The sequence below is a fragment of the Leuresthes tenuis genome, unplaced genomic scaffold (genome assembly GCF_036924035.1).
Source record: "Leuresthes tenuis unplaced genomic scaffold, fLeuTen1.0.hap1 SCAF_6, whole genome shotgun sequence".
Taxonomy (NCBI): Eukaryota; Metazoa; Chordata; class Actinopteri; order Atheriniformes; family Atherinopsidae; genus Leuresthes; species Leuresthes tenuis.
Window position 1 is genome coordinate 9,430,856 of NW_027325360.1, and position 17,327 is coordinate 9,448,182.

Genomic DNA, 17,327 nt, shown 5'->3' on the forward strand with positions numbered 1-17,327 from the left:
TAACTCGTAGGTTTACATTACATATTTAAAAGGCCCAGTTATTTATCCTGCTGTGCCCCAGTCATTACCTCCAACCTTATAAGCATTTTAGGTCAGTTAAATAACAGTAAATTGTACTACTACTTAAAATTCTGAATTACCTCCAACTTCCCATAGGTGAGTCGGTTATCTTGTGTCATTCAGGACAAAGAGGAATGAGTCAAAGTTCATTTAGTTAATAAGTATATAAGGCCACTGTTAGTCTTCCTGACATACAGCCACCATGAAGCTGTCTCTGCCTGTTTGTGTCCTGCTGGTATTTTCCGTGGCGAGTGCAAATGGAGGGAAAATTTTGGTGTGGCCCACCGAGGCCAGCCATTGGATTAACATGAAACCATTGCTGGAGATACTGGTCGACAGGGGACACCAGGTGACTGTCCTGGTCCCCAGCGCCTCGATGTTCATGAACAGCAGCGAACCCTCCCGCTTTCACTATGAACCTTTCAATGTCTCCGTTTCACTGGAGGGCTTAGAAGAGATTCTTGAAAAATTACTTCACTTCTCCATGTACGAGATGGATCATATGAACTACCTGCAGCTTTACATCAAAGTCATGGATCTTTTGAAAACTGACATGGAGTTTTCCCTCAAGATGTTGGATGGTGTGGTGAAATCAGAATCCATCATGAAGAAGCTTAAGGAGGAAAAATATGACCTTCTCCTGGCTGATCCACTATCCCCTGGCAGTGACTTAACCGCAGACATATTGGGTATCCCTCTTGTCTTCTCCTTGCGTTTCTCCTTAGCTCATAACTGGGAGAGGATGTGTGGTCAGCTCCCCGCTCCTCCTTCCTTTGTACCTGGTGCTATGAGTAAACTCACAGATAAGATGGACTTCTCAGAGCGATTGTGGAACTTTCTCTTCTATGCTCTGCAGGACATTGTAGTAGATCATGTTATGTGGAGGGAGCTGGACAAGTATTACTCTGAAGTCAAAGGTGAGCAATTCAGAAAGAACCCCTCAGTAACATGACACTTTAATGGAAGAAATTAAGTTTATTGATTTCCAGATAAATGTAAATCTTATAAATCCTACTACTTTTGCATTGTAACAGGAACACCCACCAGTGCCTGTGCGCTGATGGGCAGGGCAGACATCTGGTTAATACGAACCTACTGGGACTTTGATTTCCCTCGTCCATTTCTCCCCAACTTCAAATTTGTTGGTGGGATCCACTGCAGACCTGCCAAACCTCTGCCCAAGGTGGGACTGTCTCCACTATTACAGTCAAAAAGAAATCTCAATACTTCAACTCATTATCTTCGTGTTAATAAAGAATCATTTGTCAAAATTCTGAGCAAAGTGGGACAGCTGGCGGGCTCACTGACTGTGGGATAACAGGACTGTGCTTGCAGGATATGGAAGAATTTGCACAGAGCTCTGGAGACGCTGGTATCGTGGTCTTCTCTTTGGGGTCCATGATCAGGAATTTGACCACAGAGAAGGCAAACATGATAGCCTCTGCTCTTGCTCAGATTCCACAAAAGGTCAGAAAAATCTCCAAGTGACAGCTTGAATGCACCTGAATGCAGCTTTTATGGGTGTGGGTATAATCTGATTACTAGCTGCAAATCTCAATCAAATTGTTTAGAATATTTTGGCCAATTAAACTTTGAATGCTTGTACATTAACACCGATGTTCAGATTTGTCTCAACTTCTACACTTTCAATTTCTTAACCGCAATTCATACTGTAGGAGCACTTATTGTAGCCTTCGGTTTCACTTTGGGGCTGGTGGGGTGTGATGGAGAGCGGGTCAACAAGAAATAAGAATGCTGACAATTCTTTGACTCCTGAAGGCCACATGTCAAAGTCTCTTTGATCAAGATACTCAACCCTGAAAACATCCCTAATGGGTCAGTGTGTGCTTCCTCAGATACAAAAGCCAAATGTGAATGGGCAAAATGTTGCTTATAATCTAAAGTGCATTGTGGTTCGGTCATTAAATGCAGTTCATTCTATTGCCGGGTATCACTGAACTCATAATGTCACCTTCAACCCCAAGCTATTTATTTTCCAAAGACAAATTAGTGCAGGTTTGTGTATTTTTCCAAATGTATTGACAAAATTTTCCACTGCCGCAGGTGCTGTGGAGGTACCGTGGAAATAAGCCAGAAACTCTGGGTCTCAACACCAGAATTTATGACTGGATCCCTCAAAATGACCTTCTGGGTAAGTAAAGATGGGTATCCACCACATGTAAGGATGGATTAATTCATAAAATAAAGCCAAACACCAAAAAGCTTTATGTCTTTATGGATTCTTTATCAAATGAGCAATAAGCAGATGTCTTTCAGACAACAGCTTTAAAAGAAACAATGCCTTTTTATCTTATTTAACAAAATTCTTAAGAAAATTGCCCCAAGTATTTAATTTTGTCTTCATTGATTTATTCTGAAATAATGAAGGCTAATTGTTTAAACACTTAAATTTCACACCATTTAAATACTTGTCCCAGTTCAGTTGATTGAGATATGGCTCAGTTGTTAAAACATGTCAATCAATTAAGTAAAATTGTGTCATATCCAATTCAAATGTGCTCTTAGTTAAGCTTAGTCAATAGCATTGACCTAAAAACACATGATCCATCGTTAATAACCTTGGCTCTTATCAGGTCACCCAAAGACAAAAGCTTTCATCACTCATGGTGGCACAAATGGCATTTATGAGGCCATCTACCACGGCGTTCCCATGGTGGGCATCCCCATGTTTGCCGACCAGCCAGACAACATGGTCCATATGAAGGCTAAAGGAGCTGCACTTATTGTGAACTTGAACTTCATGACAGCTGAGGACCTCAGAGATGCAGTAAACACTGTCATCAGTGACAAATCGTAAGTTCTTCTGTATATCACTTGGTCTGTTTTAAGCTTTAAAAAAGGCACTGAAACATCTGTTACTGGTTTCTTTAAGTGTTCGTAGAGCAAGACTAATAACAGTCATAAAGAAGGCCTGGTGTGTTGTCATATAATAGTGCCATTTTGAGAAGTTACAAATTAACATTACAGCAAGATTACAAAATCACAAGAGCCTTTTCCCTCAGTACACCCAGGTGAATCTATTAGCAAGTTTAGAACACGTGTGGTGGCAGTTCTTTAGCTGTTCTTTCTTTACTGTACCACTTCAAGGGCCAGTCAAAAAATAAATAAAAAAGAGACATGACAACTTCCTTTTTCTTTTAAAATGTTTACTTAAAAGCAAAGTAAATTACTAGGTCTGATGTACGGTCAAAAGACCGTGTTGCTTCCACCATGTTCTGACTTGAAACTTAAGGTTCACACAGTCAGTTACCGTGGTTAACATGATATAGTGATGTCATGTCAAAGGATTTAGAGCATAGAAATGTTTTTTAACCTTTTACACATTACTAATTGTGTATTTTAAACTAACATACTCTAAGCCTATATTAATTATAATGAAATTATCATTCATTTAACTGTTTTTAACTTAAATTATTATTGCTTAACTGGCCCTTACAACATGTATCCCTTCTTTATTCCCAGATATTGTAACACAAAAAGAAAAAAGAAAAAAATTACTTTCATAACTGCACACAGTTCTTACACATTTCTCTAAATATACATTCACAGCTACAAAGAAAACGCCATGCAGCTCTCCAGAATCCACCATGACAGACCCATGAATCCTCGGGATGAGGCGGTATTCTGGATCGAATACACCATGAGAAATAAAGGAGCAAAGCACCTGAGGGTCCAGGCCCACGAGCTCACCTGGTATCAGTATCACAGCCTGGATGTCCTAATCTTCATCCTCTCCATTGTCCTGTTCCTCACGCTCATCCTCCTCAAGGCCGTCAGTTTGTGTTTCCGGAGGTGCTGTGGAAGAAAAAAGCCAAAGAGAAAGGCTGAGTAGAAGAGATGTTAGTAGACGGCAAATGGATGATAACAGACAGGTTGTAATTTAACCTGAGAACAGTATTTGTCACAACTTTGAAACTTGCTTCTAGATTTGTAGGCATTTCTATATATTTTTTTCTATGCAATTACCACAACTGCTGAAAGGTGTGTCCTTTGCATGACACACTGTAAGCATCATTAAAACATAGATTTACCACATGGAGGCCAATACGTCAGCCAACAGCGTCAGCAGAGAGTCTATTAAAACTGTTTGAATTGCGTTCCAGTTATCTAGCATAATTCCGATAGGTCTGATTAAGCTGGGCGGTAATTTGTTTTTGACATCAAAATAACACTAACGGCAGCAGATGTTTGTGTGCTGGTGATTCAGCGCTCTTTTTGATGATCCTTCTGAGGTTTAATGATAGTAAAAAGTTTTCAACCCCTATACAAATGTCTCTAGCACATCAAGCTTTTAACTATCATGGTCTTTTTTCCCCCTCTTATATCTGGACTGTTGGGGTTTGTGAATTTATTTATATATTTAATTTTTTATATTTTTTTTTGGGGGGGGGGGTTCTTTGTACCTCTTACTGTAATATCCTGCACTTGTTTCATACCAGGCTTCATTCAGCTGAACGCTTTACACCTATGTTAGGTTTGCCATTACTTCCTTCGGTATTTTTAATTCCCCTTGTTTTCTGATTTCATTAGAAGATCTATGTTGTAGTCACTTTGTTTTTTGGTCGACTGTGTGGTTAACTCCAAGTTTTTGTCTTTTTTTCTTGCTCCTGCTACTTTGTATTGTTGTTTGGATTTGTTTTAGCATCATTAAATGATTTGATATTCTGCGCAGCACAACTATCATTTCGTTAAAGGAACAAACTGTTTTGTTTATGTTTGCCCTTTACTAGCGCCCTCCAATACAATCCATTTTTGAGGCAAGAACTGCTTCAGCTCCTTCAAGCTGGATGGATTCTGCTGATGTCCAGCAAACATTAAATCACAGGTGTTGCGGGGATGACACTTCTAGTGACAGAAAGAACGAAAGACTTTAGTCAAAGAAAATAAAAAGGTACTTCTTACTTGAGCTATGACCCATTTTTCTAAAAGGATACAGCCTTAATCACAAATTTAAAGTTTTCTTCATTGAACATCTTTATTTTGTGAAACTTGTTCATTTAGAGTTTAAATAGATTATAAAGGAGGGATTGTCTCAAGGTTCAGCTAGCCTTGGACTAATTGCTAAGGTATGGTAAATGATCTGCATTTATAGCAACTTTTAACCTCAATCTTAAGTTATTACATTAAGAAAAAAAAACAAAAAAAACAAGTTACTTAGTACAAAGTACAGTTGAGGCTGATATCGACTGTGCCAGCACAAGGTCTTTAACCAAAGCGGAAGATAAAATGTGACATGAACTTTTTTTCCAGATGAAGACAAAGTGTATGAAAGCAATCCGCCCAAAAATGGCACACTCATGGAGGTACTAGAGGAAATGTGAAGAGATCAAGAGGTGATCAAGGAAAAATATCTGGAGACCAGATAATGTCTACATCATTACAAAACCCTTTGCTAACCCATTTACAGTTTGTTGACCCATCTCTTTGTTTATGAAAAATAAAAAAAAATAAAAAAAAATTGACTTGCCAACTGTGCTGCATTTAAAAGAGGCACTTAAACAATTGGGGAAAAATCCTCAAGTCCAACAAATCAAACTTCCATCCAAAGCTGTGGAGACATTTTACTGAAAGGGCAAAAAATGCCAACTTTTTGTGACACTCAAGGAAAAGCCAGGGGAGAATCAAATCTTAATCTCCTGAGGAAGAGGTTAGTGCAATCCATGAAATAGTTTTTGACTTCTACTTGAGTAAAGACCAAAATGATGGTCTAACCAAAACCCCTGAAACAAGTACATACAGTATATAAAAACTGCAAATATTTCAAAAGGTTAAGGTTAACACTTAATGCAACAATTAAAAGAACCCCCCAACCCCTGCCCCCACTTACACATGCAGGCACCTGTTGCTCACACATTTTAGTGGCATGCAAGATAACAACAACCACATATTATGCAATTGCGCTAAAAACAATGAAGCTGAAATGATTATTTTGCTAAACTTAACTCCATCTCACCTAAATTAACAGCAACAATAATCCAGGAGCCAAAGGTTTGCTTTCATTTTCATGAGAACGCTTTTTTTTTTTCAAATTGATTTTTAATTATGTCTTTCAAATTCACAGCTATAACCTTTTACCTCAAACAATTTTTTCTGAGGGGAGGCGGTTATCTTGTGTCATTCAGGACAAAGAGGAATGAGTCAAAGTTCATTTAGTTAATAAGTATATAAGGCCACTGTTAGTCTTCCTGACATACAGCCACCATGAAGCTGTTTCTGCCCGTTTGTGTCCTGCTGGTATTTTCCGTGGCGAGTGCAAATGGAGGGAAAATTCTGGTGTGGTACACAGAGGCCAGCCATTGGATTAACATGAAACCATTGCTGGAGATACTGGTCGACAGGGGACACCAGGTGACTGTCCTGGTCCCCAGCGCCTCGATGTTCATGAACAGCAGCGAACCCTCCCGCTTTCACTATGAACCTTTCAACGTCTCCGTTTCACTGGAGGTCCTAGAAGAGTTTCTTGAAGAGTATTTTTACTTCTCCATGTACGAGATGGATCATATGAACTACTTGCAACTTTACATGAGGTATATGGAGCTTATGAAAACTGACCTGGGGTTTGCCCTCAAGAGTGTGGATGGTGTGGTGAAATCAGAATCCATCATGAAGAAGCTTAAGGAGGGAAACTATGACCTTCTTCTGGCTGATCCTATCTACTCCGGCAGTGACTTAACCGCAGACATATTGGGTATCCCTCTTGTCTTCTCCTTGCGTTTCTCCTTAGCTCATCACTGGGAGAGGATGTGTGGTCAGCTCCCCGCTCCTCCTTCCTTTGTACCTGGTGCTATGAGTAAACTCACAGATAAGATGGACTTCTCAGAGCGATTGTGGAACTTTCTCTTCTATGCTCTGCAGGACATTGTAGTAGATCATGTTATGTGGAGGGAGCTGGACAAGTATTACTCTGAAGTCAAAGGTGAGCAATTCAGAAAGAACCCCTCAGTAACATGACACTTTAATGGAAGAAATTAAGTTTATTGATTTCGAGATAAATGTAAATCTTATAAATCCTACTACTTTTGCATTGTAACAGGAACACCCACCAGTGCCTGTGAGCTGATGGGCAGGGCAGACATCTGGTTAATACGAACCTACTGGGACTTTGATTTCCCTCGTCCATTTCTCCCCAACTTCAAATTTGTTGGTGGGATCCACTGCAGACCTGCCAAACCTCTGCCCAAGGTGGGACTGTCTCCACTATTACAGTCAAAAAGAAATCTCAATACTTCAACTCATTATCTTCGTGTTAAGAAAGAATCATTTGTCAAAATTCTGAGCAAAGTGGGACAGCTGGCGGGCTCACTGACTGTGGGATAACAGGACTGTGCTTGCAGGATATGGAAGAATTTGCACAGAGCTCTGGAGACGCTGGTATCGTGGTCTTCTCTTTGGGGTCCATGATCAAGAACATGACCACAGAGAAGGCAAACATGATAGCCTCTGCTCTTGCTCAGATTCCACAAAAGGTCAGAAAAATCTCCAAGTGACAGCTTGAATCCACCTGAATTGCTCCTGAATGCAGCTTTTATGGACACAAGTCCTAATATTAGAACTAGTGCAGTACTTTTGAATGTTTTATGTAATTACCTTTTTGACAGCCAATTCGTTACAGGTGATACTTTGATATCCTTACATCCTTTTGATCCAATGTAAAGTGGGGTGCTCACTAGTTAAAACGCATGCATTTCAGTACTTGAGCCTGGTTTCCATATTAAAGTTTCCACTGGCAAGATGTGTAAATGTTGTAGAGCACTTGAACACTTCCAAAAGCCTATAGTTTTCGTTCAAGCCTGACAAGCAAGTGGAATTTCTTAGACTTCAGAGTATTTGATTTTATCACAACTGATCGTAGACTGAACACAAAGTGAGACGGTTTTGTTTATATTTACCTACGTCATGTTTAGTGTAGCAAAGGCAGCAACAAAACTATCACTCACGTGGATCTTAAATACTTTTGATTTTTGTAGGTGCTGTGGAGATACAGTGGAGAAAAACCACCTACTCTGGGTCCAAACACCAGAATTTATAACTGGATCCCTCAGAATGACCTGCTGGGTAAGTAAAGATGGGTATCCACCACATTCCAGGGTGGTGGAACAAAAAAAAAAAAATAAAAAATGAACGGTTTATATCTATCAGAGAGAGAGAGAGAACCACTTGGTTCAGGAATAATTAGACTGCCACTGACTGCAGTAAGCAGTGTCTGTACAAGTTGTTAATTTAACTAAAATAAGAAATATACATTCTTCTGAAACAAAAGAAAATATTATAAATCAGAAAATATTCTATCAAATTTTCTTTAAACTCTTAATTTTTAAGTTGAGCTCACTCAGTACTGTCAACTTGAAAATCTAATAATGCATGTTTTATACCCTCTGCTCTTATCAGGTCACCCAAAGACAAAAGCTTTCATCACTCATGGTGGCACAAATGGCATTTATGAGGCCATCTACCACGGCATTCCCATGGTGGGCATCCCCATGTTTGCCGACCAGCCAGACAACATGGTCCATATGAAGGCTAAAGGAGCTGCACTTATTGTGAACTTGAACTTCATGACAGCTGAGGACCTCAGAGATGCAGTAAACACTGTCATCAGTGACAAATCGTAAGTTCTTTTGCACATCATCTAGTCAGATTTGCTTGTAAAGAATACAAAAGCAAGACTGATAATCATGAAGGAGACATGGTGTACAGCAGTATAATAGTGTAGTTACAACTAGTTACAAAGGTTACATTAAACATAGCCCAACACTATCTTCATGAACGTATACAGTTCTTACACATTTTTCTGAATACATTCACAGCTACAAAGAAAACGCCATGCAGCTCTCCAGAATCCACCATGACAGACCCATGAATCCTCGGGATGAGGCGGTATTCTGGATCGAATATACCATGAGAAATAAAGGAGCAAAGCACCTGAGGGTCCAGGCCCACGAGCTCACCTGGTATCAGTATCACAGCCTGGATGTCCTAATCTTCCTCCTCTCCATTGTCCTGTTCCTCGTGCTCATCCTCTTCAAGGCCGTCAGTTTGTGTTTCCGGAGGTGCTGTGGAAGAAAAAAGCCAAAGAGAAAGGCTGAGTAGAAGACTGCACTGAGATGTTAGTAGATTGCTACTAGTTGAAGAGACATAGGTGGTTGTAAAATTCCCTGAGAACAGTACTTCCAGATTGGTGGGTATTCATAGTTTTTTTGTTTGTTTTTTTCCTATGCAATTACCTAAACTGCTAACAGGTGTGTTAATTGATGTAACTGCACCTGAGGTCTATGTGACATTAAAAGCTTAATGCTTATTGGCTGCTGAGTTTGGAAAAAGTACACACACACACATACACACAGGGATTTAATTTAATGCCTTTACTTGGAAACTACTCATGACAACTGACCCATTCAGGGCCATCCCAAATATTCATTGATACATGAAAAGTCTGACTCCAAATCAACATTTTACAAATTATAGTATTAAGATAAAGCAATGTATCCAACAAAAAATAAACAGTCCTGAAATATCTCAGAAGAGTGGATGCAACACTCCAACATGCATGTTTCAATGAATGATCAGTGTGGAAATGTTCCTATTTTTTCAGTTTTCCATCTTCTTTGAGTTTCCACAGCATAAGCTCCATGCAGGCGGCTGCATCTTCTGCAGTGTCGTGGCCACAAACTGGGAGAAACAATAATGCACTGATTTAACACATGCAAACAATATATCATTCACTCTCAGCAACGTATGTGTCATCCGATTTTATAGTACGATTGTGATTTGTCTTTATTTGCATTTAAAGTAACAAAGCTGGGCAGTTTGCTTCTATGGTGGCAACCCACCACTCTCCTGGATGATCCTCCTGAGGTATTCGGCAGTGAGGTTGTTGAGGCTCAGCCTATGAGGCGGGCCAAGACGATGAGGAAAGACCACCGATGTATCCACCACCATCCCATGAAGTAACTATAGTAAAGCGGAAGATAATTAGAACCCCGTTTACTTGTCAGTAAATGAATATGAAAGTTACTCGGGTTGGGTGTGAATTTCTGGTCCCATCTTGGGCAGACTTTTGATTCAAGTGGCACACCACTTCCATTACATTCTCTAGTATAAAGTATAAAGTTTGCCAACATTTATTCCCCTCCAACTGGAAGTCTTTCCAATTCCCTACATTTTCAAGTAAATATTGCTTAGCAGCTATTTGGTAGACACTTCAGTCCAAAAAGACTTCAACTTAAATCTGAAGACTAAGATTATAAAATATGTAGATAACTGGTATTGAAAACACCCAGCTTGAACAGAGATTAAAATTTAGAGTTTGTTCTCTATAATGGAAATCTAAATCACTTCGTGATCATCCTGCCCAGTAGGTAACTGGATTCAAATCTGCAAGGAGAAGGTAAAAAGAAAGAAATCACTTTTAGAAAAAGTCTCATCTAGCAGCTAAATAGAAACATTTCACTGTATCCAGGTGATCTCGTGGAATGCTTAGACAGTCAATGTCAGGATTACATTTACAAGAGAAATATCAATTAAATACCGAAATAACTGATGGAAATAGTGCTCTGACAATAGAAATCAGACAATAGTTTTGTTTTTAAATCAGCTGAAGAAAAAGTCAATGTTGAGCAGCCTGTGGAGGTCACCTTAAGTAAACAGAGATCTGTTTCCAGGCCATGTCCAACAAGAATAGTGTCGGCGCTGATGAAGCTCAACAGAGTCTCCTGGACTTCTCTGAGGGAGGTGTGGTTACCTTTCACATCCTCCTCGCCGATGCCTGAAAACCTACAAAAGTGTAACACAGGCCATCAATAGAGAGGGGGGGGGGGGATTGCTTCATTTGAAGGAGGGGTAGGGGAGAGAGAAAACAGCCAAATACAGCATTACCTGGTGTTCAAGTCGATGACATCATTATCAGGTGTGACAAAAGTATCGTAGACAACTTGAAGATTTGAGCTGACCACTGTCACTCTGGAAAGCTCCAGACCATGTATGGTGTAACACTATGAAGACATTGAGACAACATTGTTTTGCTTCGCTTATGTAATAACAATTCTCAAACTCTCCATCTACAAAGCCACTGACTGTTTCGATATCAGATTTAAAAAAGATGTATGCAAAAAGAGCTTCCATTAATGAACCTAGTTATATAATTGGTTTAATGCATGTTTGTACTGGTCAAATAAGAATTATACAATCATTTTACATAAAAATGAGATATTTACGACTGAATAACGTTTCATTTCATCGGTTTCCTTAAAGAAGGAGGTTACTTTTACCTGTATGATACTGTGGCGTCATGTTTAGAATTAAAAAAAAAAAAAAAGACCAATAAAGCTGGCATTTAAAACAACATCACCATTTCACAAGCAAGGGAGTAAACACCAGGGCAGCTTTTGTCTGAAGGACGTCTGGAGGCAGTAGACACAAACCCGTCCAAACTGAGTGAATCATGGACATGTAACTGGTCAGGAATAGAACAATAATTAACACATTTGATCCACTTGCAAGAAGTGATAGACATTTCTTCAATTCTCAAGTCATCTTTTACCTGAAACACCTGACATCCAGGTGCTCCCATGACACCCTGACAACAGCTATAGCGGGTCTCGACCCCACCTGGCACTGAAAATATCAGGAATGTCAATCATATACTTCGTAGCCCAAACAATAACCCAGTGAGGCTGATAATAAAAATTAAACAGCTGGTTGCCTACCTCTATTCTCAACACCTTTTCCATAATGGTAGTTGCACTCTTCCTTACGGATATGTTTGCCTGTTTGGTTCACAGAGTATGTAGCCCCACAACGACAGCATATCCTCTTGAGTGCTTTTACCAACAAAGAAAAGGTTGTCACCAGAGAGAAGTTTGCACAGAAGGCTCTCATTACAAATACAGCAGTTAGATGTGCCCTCTAGTGAACAAACACAGGAACAGCAAAGTGCAATACTGTTTATGTATTCAGCAGACGCTTTTATCCAAAGCGACTTACAATGAAGATATAACAAGCTATATAAAAAGCTAACAAACTACATAGAAGGAACCCAGTAGTCTGACTCTGTCAGAGGTGACAGAGTAGAAATAGGGTGCAGGCATAGAAGGAAGTGCAGAAAGATAAAGTGCAAAGATAGATACTAATACTAATTACTTACGGTCTGTGTTCACTTTCTTGTCTGCAAAAAGAACAGCACAACCACGTTTTTCTGGGTGCTGGACAGGGTAGTTGCTCTCAATCATTTTTTCATCTGACAAAACATAATCCTGGAAACTTTCATAAAGCACCCTGTCATCTGTTGAAAAAAAAAATTAAAACAGTAAGAAGCAGCCCGAGTATTTGGATTTAATGAGAAATGCTTTCCAAGGAAATGACTCACCATTTCCTTTAATGTGCTTTGGGTTAAATGGTATATTTCCTCTTGATCTTTGGCTGGTGACTTCTTTTTCATCTGTACAAGAGAAAGAATTTAAATTCAACCAACTGCCGTGTTTAAGCAGGTTTCTTTTCCACACATTTCATGTACAGAACATTTTTCCAGTTTCCTGGCAGTCCCTCCTAGAAATGTCTTACTCTTTGTAGCAGCAGCACTTTGGTTCTTCAGTCTTTTGAGTGCATTCACTGCAACACTCAGATATTTGAGTTTGTTCACACTGCGGTTGTATATAGTCTTCTCCTCAGCAAGGGCCTAAACAAAACAAACAGGGAGAATATATATCCAGATATATAATATCCAAACTGTGGTCTGTCAGTGCAGGGAACGTTTAGAGGCATAGTATGCTTACCTTTTCAAAGGCATCATTAACATTAGCAGAAGTTTTGAGAAACTCCTCTGTAAACATGTTCACGTAACGCTGACGGACATCATGGGGAACTTTGTCTTTCAGAGCCTCACACTGCTGCTTCAGTTTACGTTTAACAGGCATTGGCTGAAAGACACTACTGTTAATATATAGGATTAAACATTTCTAACTTGTACTGGATGTAAACCTAGTATAAGCATTCATATTCCTCTACCTTAGCACTTGCCAGGACAGGAGTTTGAGCTGTGGAAACAGCCGTCGTATATAAAGATGTCGAAGCAAAAGCAGAGTTCAGAGCAGGTCTACGGGCCGGAGCGGCAATAAGCACGGGTGCTGTTGAGCGGTATCTTGGCAGGGCTGTTACTGTGGCTGGATGGTAAGTTTGCTTGATTGGAACAGGGCTTGGATGCACTTGACTTATTGGAGTTAGCACTGTAGTAGCTGGGGTGCAAGTGGAGGTAACAGGGAAGCTGCCCTGGGGGAGGATCAAGTGCAAGCTGTTGCCCACTTCAATCACTGCAGTCCCTAAAGGTATGTAGTTTAAATAAGCTGTTGAATGAAACAAAAAAAAAAAATTAGGCATAGCGTCAGAAGAAGAGATTCTATTCAAAAAGTTATATTAAGAAAAAGAATGGGTTCTAGATCAGCTTATAACAATACAGGCTGGGTATGTTTAACTGGTGATTTGCAAATGTAACAAAATATATAACATCTTTTACATTCAATTTTTATATTTGAACATTAATGCTTGCATTTCAATAGTCACATTTTTTTTTAAAATGAATTAATAATAATAATGTCCACTTCTGCCATCAGATGCTTACCATTTTGGATTGGAGCAGGCTTAAGGTTTTCGAGGGGTTGACTCAAAGCAGAGGCTGCACTCTGTGTCTCTGGCTTCCACTGAACAGTGGAGGAAACAAAAGCCTGACTGGCTTTAACTGAAGCAGTCAGCATGGAGGCCCTCTGCGGTATCTGTTGGATCTTGGAGGTAATGGGGGGCCTTGAGCCAAATCCTGAAGCTGCTGGTTCCCTGAGTGGGACCAAAACTTGCGGCTGAGGTCGGGTTTTAGCCAGTGGCTGGGAGAAGGAAAAAACAAACAAAAAAAAATACTTAACAGTTCAAGAATGCTGAGGTAGTTTGCACACACGTGAGTCAGAATGTTGGTGTCACATGTATGTGGCATATACCTCTATATGTGTGGCTTCATGGGCCACCCTCTTCTTCCCAGATAAAGGTTGGAGTGTAACGTTAACCTCTGGCTTCTCCACATCCATAGAAGTTCCAACCTGAAACAGAAAGAGTGAGTCAGCACGTCCTTATTTTAATGGAGAAATTACAGTTTAGGTCTACTTACAGATACATCAGGATGCTTGTTTCCTTTATTCTCATTGTTTGACTCCATGAAAATCCTGTAGCACTCCTCCATTGGGTCACTGTCCGACACCTCCATTTCTGAGAAGTTGAGCTCTTCTTCCTCCTCCTCCTCCTCTTCTTCTTCTTCCCCCCCCTCATCAGGGCTTGAGTTGATTGTTATAACCATCTCATTTTCAGTCTTCAATAGCTGCTCAGTGGGGTTAGATTGTTCAGCTGTGCTTCTCAGATGGGAGTTTATAGATGGGACAATGGCTGGAAACTGGCTTCTGCCCTGTGGTGGCTCTACCTGCTCCTGGTATCTCAGAGATGAAATATGGCCTACTGTCGCTTTCCCCTGCTTCTGTCCTGACTTTTCTGGCAACATTGTTGGACTGTTTTGCTCAGGTGATTGTACACTCGTCACAGGAGGCCAGTGGCTTTGAACCCTGCTCTGAGAGTGCGGCTCTGTTGTTGGGGCTTGCTTGGAGTGTTGCACTGGTGGCGAGTTAGCAGTTGGAGCCTTATAAAAAAGCAAATTCTTTAATGGAGGCAGATTCATTTTCTCATCACTAGTGGATGGCTCACACCAAGCTGAGGTAGTAGAAACAATTTCAGGTTCAGGGATTTTCTCTGCTTCACTAAACTGGAAACCAGTATTTTCACAACCACTTTCAAGTTCTTCTAAACATTCAGTTAAGTCAACCACATTCTCATCAAGAGGTGCATTTTTATATTGTTTATCATCGGCAAAAGTAGCTAGATATTGATAGTTTCCAACTCCAAAATACTTAGAAACTTTATCTGCATCATCCCTCAGTGCAGATGAAGAGGCAACACTGAGCATATCTGCGTTTTTCAATTTGACCTCCGTCACCATATCCTGAGAGGATTTGCTTGCCATAGAATCGAGAGGCATCTGTAATTGACTACTCGCTTTCTCGGGCGACAAAGGAACATCAATAATTAGGACACCATCTTCAATGGAGTCGTCAAGTGGCTCTGGAGATGGTGATCGGGAAATCGGGGCCAGATAAGCTGTTGGCTCTTTTTGATCAAAATGCAGAGGTCTTGATCTTTTCAAATCTTCTTGGTTTTTCACTTTCTGCTGCTTGCTTGAGGACTTGTAAGACCGCAAGGCAGCAGAAAAGTTAGACAGAGGGTCATACTCTAAATCAGTCCTTGGCTTTGAGTTGTCAACCACATATTTCCTTGATCGTACTTGGGTTTCGTGGACTGTGGAAGAGGACATTCCATAGGAACCACTGATCTTGTGCTTGGAGGCAGGTGTACCGTTTCTGCTGTCTGCCTGTACGGTCTGGTAGCAAGACAGCCGCCTTTGCTCCTGCTCAACCTCGTGCTTTACAGTCTCAATCTCCTTGTTGATCCTCTCTAGCTCATGGAGGCAGTCGTCCGTAGTCTCATCATTCACTGGTCCTCCACAGGTAGCATATGGACCGTCACACTGGTCCCCTGTTCACAAATAATATGATACAGAAATTAGTATTATTGTTAGCTCAGGTTACTTTGAAACAGAGACAGTAACATGACACTTTCTGTACTTTGATATACTGGATTACGACAGACGAAACCCACTGGATTAAATCACAAAAATCAGATTACTTCAAATATTTACAATACACACACATCCAAACAGTTCTTAGTATAACTGAAACACACCCAGAACTACAAAGTTTTCCAAACATCTCAAAACATTTTCAATGCAAACAACACCATTTACAGTGGGTCAAATCAACCAGTGCTGAATTTTTTTAAATTTTAATTAACAACAATGGTGCAACCTACAGGGGCCTGTATTATAAAGCAAGATTAGTTTCTTATTGAGGCAACCTCTGTCACAACTGAAGTTGGAGCAAGAGAGCAAAATATAAAAACAGACTTTACGTCCATCTTAAAATACGTTTTAAAACCAAATAAAACCGCTGGATAATTGAAGCCCACTTTTTTTTTTTTTTATTGATATCTTGAAGCCAAAAGACAGAATAAAAATTGACTAACATGAACGTTCAAAACAGCCAGTGCCATCTGACAGGGTAAAAATGAAGCTCTCATATGTGAGGAGAATACACCTGCAACATGTTCATTTAATAAAATGCACTTTGGTTCATCCTCATATCTGCTCGCTGTTTCAGTGATTCTGAACCTGCTGAGGAGCACAGGCCGCAGGCGCACAGTTTGTACTCTGCTACGTGTATAATGCTCTTTAGTTTAAGTTAATGTTACTTTAATCAAGTGCTGCATTTCTTTTTTTCAAAGTACATACTTTGCAAATAAACTGTTCCATCACGAAGCACCACCAACAATGACAAAAGCTCTTAGAGAGGCATTATTCTCCCCTCTTCTGACAATAATATAAGTAACGAAGACTTTAATCAAATTAAGCAGTTCTGAACAAAATGGCGGGTAGGCCTATTATTTTTGATTTAAAGTGGGACGCAATTTAATTCAGTGTGGATTTCAGTCCAGTTCACTATTTTTTTTTAAACTTCAAATAAGCTTCTTCTGAACTTGTGAAAATCTGATTTGAACTGTGCGTTTAATCCAGTTAACATAGACTAAATATTTTGTTTGGTTGACATCAATAACAATGGCATGTCCTAAAAAGTAACATACTGTGGCATACAAAAAAAATTGTAGCTTAGCAGATAACATGGGAAAAAACAAAACAAACAAACAAAAACATAGTATGGTTTGTAGCTTATAGTAAGCATACCTTAAACACTGACCTGTTAAGTCCACAATCGATGACTTGTACAAGCCACCAAACGTATCCCACGATTCTGTGGCATGTCTGTATAAACAATGAGGCCGCTCACAAAGTCCACGCTTTGCAAAGGGACAGTTTATATCAGCAAAAAGACCAGACGAAGGAAACATTGTCGAAATTGAAAATTTACATAGTGTTCAGACGGTTTGGGCAATTAACAATTGACTGCTGTCAGGTGAAGGCTCCAACTAAACTTCAGATGACGTCAGTCCCACTTATATGAGCTCCGCTCAGGTTGCGAGACAAGCCTAATGAAGCTGATTATTCCAAATAACACCGAATAAAACTTATTTTGGGAACATTTCATTCGACGTAT

The 17,327-nt window shown here is 39.9% G+C and overlaps 3 protein-coding genes across 3 annotated transcripts; 2 read left to right on the forward strand and 1 right to left on the reverse strand.

Annotated features, from left to right (window-relative positions):
* Positions 1 to 227: 227 nt before the first annotated feature.
* On the forward strand, positions 228 to 4,414 carry LOC140309557 (UDP-glucuronosyltransferase 2A2-like). The gene is made up of 6 exons (XM_072387474.1): positions 228 to 977; positions 1,095 to 1,243; positions 1,396 to 1,527; positions 2,125 to 2,212; positions 2,655 to 2,874; positions 3,631 to 4,414. The coding sequence occupies exons 1-6, from the start codon at positions 263 to 265 to the stop codon at positions 3,911 to 3,913; spliced, it is 1,587 nt and encodes a 528-aa protein (XP_072243575.1). The 5' UTR covers positions 228 to 262; the 3' UTR covers positions 3,914 to 4,414.
* Positions 4,415 to 6,250: 1,836 nt separating this feature from the next.
* On the forward strand, positions 6,251 to 10,095 carry LOC140309560 (UDP-glucuronosyltransferase 2A2-like). The gene is made up of 6 exons (XM_072387477.1): positions 6,251 to 6,997; positions 7,115 to 7,263; positions 7,416 to 7,547; positions 8,049 to 8,136; positions 8,470 to 8,689; positions 8,889 to 10,095. Exons 1-6 carry the CDS (start codon positions 6,283 to 6,285, stop codon positions 9,169 to 9,171), a joined length of 1,587 nt encoding a protein of 528 aa, XP_072243578.1. The 5' UTR covers positions 6,251 to 6,282; the 3' UTR covers positions 9,172 to 10,095.
* Positions 9,059 to 17,121, reverse strand: LOC140309562 (uncharacterized). Its single transcript, XM_072387479.1, has 16 exons — positions 16,971 to 17,121; positions 14,228 to 15,696; positions 14,061 to 14,159; positions 13,694 to 13,949; positions 13,084 to 13,418; positions 12,852 to 12,995; positions 12,640 to 12,754; positions 12,446 to 12,517; positions 12,224 to 12,361; positions 11,787 to 11,900; positions 11,621 to 11,694; positions 11,429 to 11,533; positions 10,957 to 11,072; positions 10,716 to 10,854; positions 9,912 to 10,032; positions 9,059 to 9,750 (listed from the first exon to the last, which is right to left on the reverse strand). The coding sequence occupies exons 1-16, from the start codon at positions 17,119 to 17,121 to the stop codon at positions 9,662 to 9,664; spliced, it is 3,537 nt and encodes a 1,178-aa protein (XP_072243580.1). The 3' UTR covers positions 9,059 to 9,661.
* Positions 17,122 to 17,327: the final 206 nt, after the last annotated feature.

Bases quoted from the DNA above. Each gene is read 5' to 3' on its own strand.
- LOC140309560 (XM_072387477.1), top strand. From the start codon at position 6,283: ATGAAGCTGTTTCTGCCCGTTTGTGTCCTGCTGGTATTTTCCGTGGCG. The intron at 7,264-7,415 runs GTGGGACTGTCT...CTGTGCTTGCAG, and splicing joins CTGCCAAACCTCTGCCCAAG to GATATGGAAGAATTTGCACA. The intron at 8,690-8,888 runs GTAAGTTCTTTT...ATACATTCACAG, and splicing joins ACTGTCATCAGTGACAAATC to CTACAAAGAAAACGCCATGC.
- LOC140309562 (XM_072387479.1), bottom strand. From the start codon at position 17,121: ATGTTTCCTTCGTCTGGTCTTTTTGCTGATATAAACTGTCCCTTTGCA. The intron at 11,534-11,620 runs GTAAAAGATGAC...ATTCCTGACCAG, and splicing joins CTGGATGTCAGGTGTTTCAG to TTACATGTCCATGATTCACT. The intron at 10,855-10,956 runs GTAATGCTGTAT...ACACTTTTGTAG, and splicing joins GTCATCGACTTGAACACCAG to GTTTTCAGGCATCGGCGAGG.
- LOC140309557 (XM_072387474.1), top strand. From the start codon at position 263: ATGAAGCTGTCTCTGCCTGTTTGTGTCCTGCTGGTATTTTCCGTGGCG. The intron at 978-1,094 runs GTGAGCAATTCA...GCATTGTAACAG, and splicing joins GTATTACTCTGAAGTCAAAG to GAACACCCACCAGTGCCTGT. The intron at 2,213-2,654 runs GTAAGTAAAGAT...GGCTCTTATCAG, and splicing joins CCCTCAAAATGACCTTCTGG to GTCACCCAAAGACAAAAGCT.